The sequence below is a fragment of the Elgaria multicarinata genome, chromosome 13 (genome assembly GCF_023053635.1).
Source record: "Elgaria multicarinata webbii isolate HBS135686 ecotype San Diego chromosome 13, rElgMul1.1.pri, whole genome shotgun sequence".
NCBI classification, from domain to species: Eukaryota; Metazoa; Chordata; class Lepidosauria; order Squamata; family Anguidae; genus Elgaria; species Elgaria multicarinata.
Window position 1 is genome coordinate 34,244,093 of NC_086183.1, and position 9,268 is coordinate 34,253,360.

The window sequence follows — 9,268 nt, forward strand, 5'->3', positions numbered from 1 at the left end:
GGTTCCCGCAGAGCCCGCAAAGAGTGTTGGAGCTGCAAGGAAAGGGTCTCGTCATGGCGAACAGAGGTGGGACCCTCCCCTCTTTTAAAAAAGATTCCTGAATGGGCAAAGCTGGGGGAGGGCGAGAAGATAGCAGATGGGTGGAAGGGACTTGGCAGAGGGAATTTGGGGGCTGGGGGCTGGGGAGAAGGCTCAGGAGCCAGCACAAGGCCAGTGGCTACCAAAGAGCTTGAACTGGGCTACCCAAGGTGGGATGGGGGACAACAGGCAGGACATGGAGCCAAACCTTAGAGCCTGTTTCCGACTGTGTGTGGGGTGGGGTGGGGTGGGGTGGGGTGGGGAGTATGAGATCAGGGGAGCTGACGTATGGGTGTAGAGGAATGGCGTGGCTGCTGTTGGAAATTGCTGGCTGGGGATCCCCAAATCCTCGTGTCTGGGGCCAAGCCTTCTGACCCCCTACCCCACCCCACAACTAAATCTCTTGTGCCTGCACAGACGCATTGAACGGCCTGCCTGGCATTTGGGCCTGTCAGTTATGGGGAGGGTGGGAGGGGGCAGGGCGAGAAGCCTCCGACAGCTGCAGGCGCTGGGCTCCCTCGCCTCTCTTTCCCCAGCCCCTCCTCCACTCCCGGGCCGGCAGGGCCGATCGAGAAGGGGCAAGACGTCCCCCCAGCCCGGGCTCCGTCCTGGATTTAGCCCTTTAGGAGGGCGCTGGCAGGGAGGCTGGGAGGGCAAAATGGCTGTGAGCCCCTGGCCGTAGGCTTCTTCTCGGCAGCCCTGGGGCACGTTGCCAAATAGTCCTAACCCTTGCCAGGCCTTAGCCACAGAACTTGGGGAGTAACTCATCAAGAGTGCTGCTGGGCATGTGCAGAGTGTTTTCTCATCAGCTGCGAGTAACTGCAACCACCCTCATTTGAGAGGAGGCGGCCATGGCTGCTGGGTACGGAGGGCCGGCTTCTAGGATTTGCGCCGTGAAGAGGGAAAAGGTTGTTTCTTGCTCCTCGAGCAGCCTTCCCCAACCTGGTGCCCTGCAGTTGTGGACTACAGCTGGCTGGGGGATTCTGGGAGTTGTAGTCCAACACATCTGGAGGGCTCTTGACGGCTGGGTTTTGGCAGGTTCTGTCTCCGCCAGTGTGGCCAAACGTAACCCCAGGGCTTGGCGCGCGTCCGGGGTAGATCAGAGGTCTCCAGCCTCGGCTTCTCCTTTGGTCATGGGACCTGCCGCTGCCATTCCAGGTTGGAGGAACCTGGGCAGAGGCCCAGGCGTTGACTCAGCAGCTGCAGCAGCAGCAGCACTGGGAAATGAGGCTGGCGCTCCCCTTCCTCCACCACACTCGGGAAGCGGGACGGGCGTCTCCTGTGGGTGCCAGGCCGATCGCCAAGGCAGCTCCCCTCAGTTGCAGAGGGGCGTCACTTGGCCTCCGACCTGGGTGGGCTTCCCAGAGGTCTTCCTCAAGGGGTGGGATTGGCTTACTCCGACGGGGCGCTGCTGCAAGGGAAAACATCACTGCCCCTTTGCCTTGGAAATCTCAGGGTTGTCTTTAACAAAGAGCCAATATGTTCCGATAGGAATCACACAGGCTTGTATCACCAGGGGGGCAGAAGAGTCCCAGCCCCCTTAGGTTTTGTGATCCCGCCCCCCGCCCAGCTACTGTTTTTAGAAGACTGTGGAAGAGGGGTCATGATTTGGCAAAAAATGGGGGAATGTCAAGGGCTGAGGCTTGTGGGCCTTAATATCATTAAGGGTCTCCGTACTTTTCCCCTCACCCCTAATTCAAGTACCGGTTGGAATACATTGGACCAAAAGGTATATCTAACATAGAATAGGGTTAAAGGTGACTACTGCATCATAACTACTTGTAAAAGCAAGGACTTCTACCTGCTGTGACATCACAGAATGTTCAGAAATATTTTAACTGCTGAAGGGGAGCGGACCAGGTACGGAGAGCTCCGTGTTGTGAGGGAAGTAAAAAAGTGGCTGGGTGTGGGAAACCCTTGTGCAACGGCAATGCCGAAAGGGTAGGAAAAAGAGGAGAACTCGAATACAGTTCGGTGCAGGTGCCTAGATCTAGGCAAACCGTGTTGCTTTCTGCATACGGCTGCGGGGAGTGTCTGCAATCATTTCAGGAAACAAAACATCCCAGCGGCAAGTGCTTTTCCGTGCTGCCTGTCTGGTCACGGATTGCGGAGCGGCACCCGTTTCTCACTGACAGTGCAATTATCAGGACTAGAGACGCAAATGGATCCCTTCCTTTCTTTTAAAGGCAAGATCCCATTCCACCGCAGAGCTGACAGGCTCTGACTTGGGAGATCAGCGTGATCACGTCGCTGTGCTTCCTTTATTTCCTGTTTTCCTGTTCTCCCTGCAGTGGCAGACTTGGTGTACTGGCGGGACACCCGCAAATCGGCGTTTGTGTTCACCGCCTTGATGGTGGCGTTGCTGTGCCTGCTGCATTTCAGCATCATCAGCGTGGCCTCCTACGTCTCCCTGGCCGCCCTCGGCGTCACGATCTCTCTCAGGGTTTACAGCAAACTGCTACAGGCCATTCACCGGGGAGAGGGGAAGAACCCCTTCCAGTGAGTAAGGCTGGGATCGACCCAGACAGCTCGGCACCCGAGGGTGGGAGGAATCCACAGGGCACCCCCCAGCAACATGCGGCCATGTGGGGCGCAATCGACCGCTGGGAAATTCTCACACACATGCCTCATTGAAACGGATGGGAGCCATCGAAGAGCCGCGGGGACTTGTGCAGGAGAAGCGGTTCACTGGGGCGAGCGCCCTGGACAGGTCGGGCCGTGTCCATCTGGGTTGCAATCTTGCTGGGCTGCAGAACTAGGAAACCACCAAATGATCAGCGGTGGGCGGAAAGGGGCTGCGGCCTGGGGGAGGAGGGAGGCATGGCTATCTGGGGGACCGCAGGACCTGAGGTTCTGCACCCCTGCTTTAATGGCACCCCAAATTCGCACTCACGCTGCGCCTTGCCCGGTGGCGATGCCAGCTTCCCCGAAGACCCCCTGGAGTGCCTACCTCCCCAGCGCCTCCTGATCGCGAGGGGCGCCCCTCATTTGAGCTGCATAGTACGATGGGTGCCGAAGCGGTGCTGTGTTCACACGACTCCCTGCCGCTTCCTCTCCCCTTCCTTTGCCAGGGCTCAGCTCGATGCTGACTTGGGGCTGTCGAAAGAGCAGCTGGAGCACCTGACAGAGCGAGTCGTCTTCTTCGTCACGACGGGCACAAAGTCCCTGCAGCGCCTGTTCCTGGTGGATGACATGGTGGAGTCCATTAAGGTGATTGCTCTAGCCATCGTTCCCCTGCAGCTTAATTTGGGGGCAGGGCTACAGCTTAACTGCCTCTGAACAGAGAGGCTCTATTGTTAGCTCTGGTGAACAATGCAGGCACCTGTACACCTCTCCTCTTTGTGAATTTGTTTTCAGTGCCATGAAGAATCTAAGAATTGGCCTTGCTGGATCAGATCAAACCAAGCAGCTTCATCTTAGCCCAGTATCCAATTTACAACAGTGGACAGCTGGATGTCCCTGGGGAGCTCATAGGTGGGGCTCGAAGGCATCCACTTCCTCCTGTCCTTTGTTCCCCCACATCCGCTATTCAGGGGTACAAATCTCTCCAATGTAGGAGTTCCATTTTTAGCTATTGTGGTCAATAACCATCTCTCAGCCATTGGTCACTCACGATTGTCTACAGGTACTTTAGACGACTTTGGTCACCGTTCAGTTTCAGTTTTGTAAAAGCATTTTTGTGGTATGGGGCGGGGGTTGCAGCAGGGGAAATCCAGCATTTTTTTGGCATCGCAATAAAAAGCACCAATTTCCCACAAGTGCAGTTGCATTATTCCAGTAAACCACACTGCCTCCTAGAGGTTATGTTGTAGAAAGTACAGGAAGGTAGGAAAGGAAAATAACTTCAGGGAGAGCTCTGGTCTTAATTCTGCAATAAAATCGGAAGAAGAAACAGCAGAACAGAAAGCTGAACGAGACGGACCCTTGGTCTGATCCAGCATGGCTCTTCTTAGTTCTTAACACTGACAGTTTAACAATTAACAGCTCATTTAAAACATATCAAAACTTTAAATGAACGTAAAACATACAAGAGAACAGATAACTATATCCAATACCAATAACATCAACGTTATACCCACATTAATAAACTTGTTCAGCAGGTCATATTAAGGGAGGCCTTGCAATAAGATACCTCACGAAATTCAGATGCAATCTACCTCTGAGTATCAGTTGCTGGGGAACAAACGAAGGGGGTGTGTGGGTGTTGTTGTTTACCTGCCATACTTGTGGGCTTCCAAAGGGAGCATCAGGCTGTCCGCTGTTGAAAACAGGCTGCTAGGTTGGGTAGTCCCACTTTGGTCTTATCCAGCAAGGCAGTTCTTTGGGTCCTTACATTCATGATGGTGATGGCAGATCAAAATAGTCGGTAGCACCTTTGCAACTTCATACTCGTCATTAAATTCTTGCCTTCTGGGATGCTGAAAATAATATTCCTTGGTGGAATAAATTATTATCACCCTGTTGCGAAGATTGCAGAACTGCATTTAAACAAGAGTGCTATGGGAATGGATATCTATATGGGATACACACAAAATAATATAAGCAAACCCCAGTTTGGCACTTACATACAATTTCCAGACCAACCGCTGTTTGTCTTATGATGGGTTGGGACTTGAGCCAAGGGGTCAAATCCTGCCAAGGCTTTGTCACCACATTGCTTTCTCTCCACCCATCTTATCTTGTCCTCTGGTGGACACTGGAGGATTGGGGATGGGGGAGCCAAAGGCTGAGTTCCAATCTTGCTAGGGACCTGGCAGGATGGAACCTCTCCTGTAGGTTCTGGAAAAGACACTCCATTTGATCTCAAAACTTTCTGAATGTAGTTTTATAAAAGAGACCAGATCCAAAGCAAGATAAAACTCCTTACACCTCTCTTCTCCCTCTGTCCACTTTCAGTTTGCTTTCTTGTTCTACATCCTCACGTATGTGGGAGCTGTCTTCAATGGACTGACCTTGCTTATACTGGGTAAGGTGCTGGGCTGGGAAGGGAGAAAGCAGAGCATGTCTGGAGCAGCGCAAGTGGGGCAAACATACACACACGTGTCTAGGGCCTTAGCTAGACCTAAGGTTTATCCTGGGATCGTCATGAGGTCATCCCTGTTCATGGAAATGACACACAGGATATCCCGGGAGCAGGCAGGAACGACCCCGGGATAAACCTTACGTCTAGCTAAGGCCCTAGACACGTGTGTATATATATTTGTGTGTGTGTACACGTGTGCGCAAGTCTTCTGTGTCTTTAGGAGCCATATTGTAAGCAGAAATTCATCCAGTGAAGCTTTACTCTGGGCCAGAAAAAGCTGTATAAAGGCACTTTCCTGCTGCACAGGTGCCCTGAAAGATTTATTTAAAAGTGTACCCTGCCAGTTTTGCAACAGAACTCTTCCTTGAAGTGCTTCCTTACTACTGTAAAAAATGCCACTTTTGACCAGAACTACTTTGGTTGGAAGATCTGTGGTAGTTACTTCTGTTCCCCCTCAAATATTTGAAAGAGACAGTGGCTGGTTCTGCACATAACACTAGCATGGGTTGTAGAATTCTGGGTTGTTGTGATGTGTGAGTGCAGCTGCACTTTCAAACCATGATTTCGTTAGTTAACCACAAACAACCCAGGAAGAGAATCCATGGTTTGTTGTTGGCTTGTATAAACTCTGGGCTGTTTAAACCATGAGTTTTCGTGATGTGTGAACTCAGAAGCATGGGTTGCTTTGCCGGGCTACAGAGGCAGCAGGTAAGAGTGGTAAAAAAAACCCTTTGCAGCCACTCAACATGCCAGTACTACTGCGTCGCAAAGGCGTTTGGGATACAGGGAAAGAGGGGCAAAGGAGGAGGGGAAAAACAACCCAGGGATTGAGAAAATAAACCATGGCTTGTTCAGTCATCTGTCAGACAAACCCTGCATAGGGCAAAAAGCCAAAGATTAACCAGGAGTTAAATAAAACAATAGCTAGTGTTATGTGCGAACCAGGTCAGTGTGATGGGGGCCAGAGGTGGGGAGCATTGATTCTTTAAGACTCCATTGTTGCCTTTTCTTTAAATATGTATTTCACCTCAATACCTGCGTCGAGTGACATTTTGGAAAGACTCTCAGCTCAAACACCAGGGGGGAGGTGGATACGTCCAGTTATCCCAGTTGCATTTTCTCCCAGTAGGTGCTGGGGAGAGAAGCCGAGGGAGGCCACCCAAGATGTTCACCTCTCTCTCTTTTGCCTTCTCCAGGTGTGATAAGTGCATTTACCTTCCCTCTGCTGTACAGGCAACATCAGGTGAGTGTCGTGAACGTAGCTGGAACTGGTAGACTTTCTTAAAGGGAGACCCGCTGCCCCACCCCAGAAAAGGTTCTGGGTATTCAAGACACTTTGCTGACTCAGAAGCCGCCTTGGCCCACCTGTCTGGCTTGTGGTTACTGAAGGGGAAAGGTGGATTGAAGACGAAAGTAGCATTTTAGAGCAATGGTGACAATTTAGAAGCAGCTTTGCTGCATTCAGTCCAAAGATGCCTTTTCTCTCCTGTGTGAACTCCAGGAAAAAAATAATCCTGGATGTGTCCATTTGAAGCAGAGCCTGACTGTACATGACTCTGATTGGCTACCCTCTTTCCTGCCAGTCATGATATCATACACACACACACTGCTGAACCATGGGAAGAAGGGGCAAAATGTATAGCTGAGCCAGGCGTCGATTCGCTGATCTGCACGTCTGCCATTTCTTTTGCAAGGCCATGAGGAAATACCAGGGCTGGTGAACTTTCAGCCCGGGGTTGAAAGTCCATTCTGGAGAAGCTGTGGAGGGCCGGAGTGGTTGGACACCCACCCACCCAACGTCTTTCTCTCCACAGATTAGGAGGGCCCAACATTGTGAAATGGATTTTGAGGGACGTCTTTAAAAACTTCCCCATGCTTAAAAATATTAAGGCGATAATCTTGTATTGCAATTCAGTCTCCACAGAGAGAGAGGGGTGGCTGACTGGAAAAGATGGAGGACACAGCAGGTGCAGGCACACACACACACACTCACACACAGGGCTGTTTTGTTTCCCAGGATGTCAAATGGATGGAGGCTCTTCCAGGGTCCTGGGGTCATAGAAGCATAGAATAGCAGAGTTGGGAGGGGCCTACAAGGCCATCGAGTCCAACCCCCTGCTCAATGCAGGAATCCACCCTGAAGCATCCCTGACAAATGGTTGTCCAGCTGCCTCTTGAAGGCCTCGAGTGTGGGAGAGCCCACCACCTCCCTCGGTCACTGGGTACTTGGTCAGCGTAGTTTCTGGCTGAATTTCCTCCTCGTCTAGCTGATATGTCTCAATGAACGCTCCTTTTCCTGTCCTCCTCCTTTCAGGCACAGATTGACCAGTACGTAGGGCTGGTGAGGAATCAGCTGAGTAACCTCAGAGCAAAGTAAGTCCCACGCGTGGGTCCCCTGACTCCCACCACCCATGCCCTGCCCTACCTTGCCCCTTCCTGAGTGGAGAGGGAGGGAGGCCGGAACTTCCTCCGTGCCCGCTCAGCCCGGATTCTTGTTCTTGCAATGCCCACGTTATGTTGTTGAGGGAAAGGAGTTGAGCAAACTTTTGCTACCGTCTCCATGTGTTACATGTGGGGTCACAGATTTGGTAGTGTTGGCCCCAAAATCTTCACAGCTCTGCCGTGTTATTTGTGGTATTAACTATTTGATGGGGGGGAGGTGTTTCCCCCCACATCAATCTGGAAGGCAATTGGTGAACTGGGCTGTGAAGTGCACCCTAAATATGGCATAGGTGCAGCCCAGCTGGGGGGTTATGATGATGGTAATCTACTACATCTGGAGGACACCAGGTTGGGGAACAGTGCCCTCTGCTGGGTTCCCTCACACTTGGAAATGACCATCACCGCTTGCCCAGGGACCATTTTGGCAATGGCTGGGTTCACACAACATCACAAGCCAGGGTATGGGGTGAGTGTGGGTTATCATTGAAATGTGGGTTATGGTGTTGTGTGAACCCAGCTGCATGAACAAACCATGGTTTGTTAACCACAAACGACCCACAATGTGCTCATGAGTTGCAGCGCAATATCAGAAGGTGTTCTCTCTCCCTCACAAGAGGGGACGTTGTTTAGAGACGATGCTTTGGCATTCACCGTTTTAAAAATAAAGCACTTTAAAAATCCCCTGACTGGTTAATAGGGGGACAGCTCTTTGTTCATCTAATTTTTTTTTTAAAAAAAAAATCATCACAACAATTAGTCGATGAACTAGTGCAGTCCTAAAACAAAATAAAGGCTCAAATCACAGGCAGCCTTGATAATCAGGGACATTGTAGACATGGGGAAATGAGCCACACTCAGCTTAACTTTTCTCCCTTCTTTTTCCGCCCCATAGGATGCTGTCCAAGCTGCCAACAGCCAAAGCGAAAGCAGAATGAATGACTCCCCTTCTCTCTCCCCCACCCTACACAGACTCACACACACTCATACTTACGCCCTGCTCCTTCCACCCGCTCTCCCAAACACCCCCAAAGAAACCCTCCCTCTCCAGAAAGAGGGCCCAAGCTTCCCTCCCCCGTGCAGATGCATGGGGCCCCCATTGCTTGCAGGCTGCACAGGGCAGGCAGCTGCTTTGCTTCTGCCAAGTCCCCCTCCGACCCGGAGGTCTGAGAAGACAGGCGGCCCAGAGCAGGGAGGGCAAAGCAAAAACCCTCCCCTGGGCACCCCAGGATTCTCCTCTGCTAACTGCACATAGAGAAGCTACTTCTCCCAGCATGCTCTGCTCCACCTGAGCAGCCTGCACGGCATGCTGGGCGTTGGCGTCTCTGATTGGCACAGCCTCTGGGGGGGCCCACCAGGCTGCCAATGGGTGGTGGCTATCTGAGTTGGTGGTGTGGTGGTGGTGGGGGGCACATCGAAGGACTGAGCCCATAAATGGGGTTTGCCAACCACTTAATCTTGCCGTCGTCCGACGCTCCTCTGTCCCACATCTGCCCTTCCTTACTGCCTGCTGAGTTTAGTTCTGCATTCAGAGTCGACACCCGCCCACCTGGAAGCACCCTTTCAAGGCTGGACAGGACCAGACAATCCACGTCCCCCTTTTCACACCCTTTCCCCGGGGTGTCGCAGCGGCACTCAGCCTTCTTCACGGGCTGGGCTGCGACTTGGCTGATGAGGCGACGGAGTCTGTGTGCCTGGTTCTTTTAAGTTTGCTTGGATTTACACTTT

The 9,268-nt window shown here is 52.0% G+C and overlaps 1 protein-coding gene across 1 annotated transcript; it reads left to right on the forward strand.

The window, feature by feature from the left end:
• Positions 1-8,867, forward strand: LOC134408158 (reticulon-2-like). The gene is made up of 7 exons (XM_063140304.1): positions 1-66; positions 2,370-2,577; positions 3,150-3,288; positions 4,975-5,044; positions 6,298-6,344; positions 7,416-7,474; positions 8,436-8,867. The coding sequence occupies exons 1-7, from the start codon at positions 54-56 to the stop codon at positions 8,476-8,478; spliced, it is 579 nt and encodes a 192-aa protein (XP_062996374.1). The 5' UTR covers positions 1-53; the 3' UTR covers positions 8,479-8,867.
• Positions 8,868-9,268: the final 401 nt, after the last annotated feature.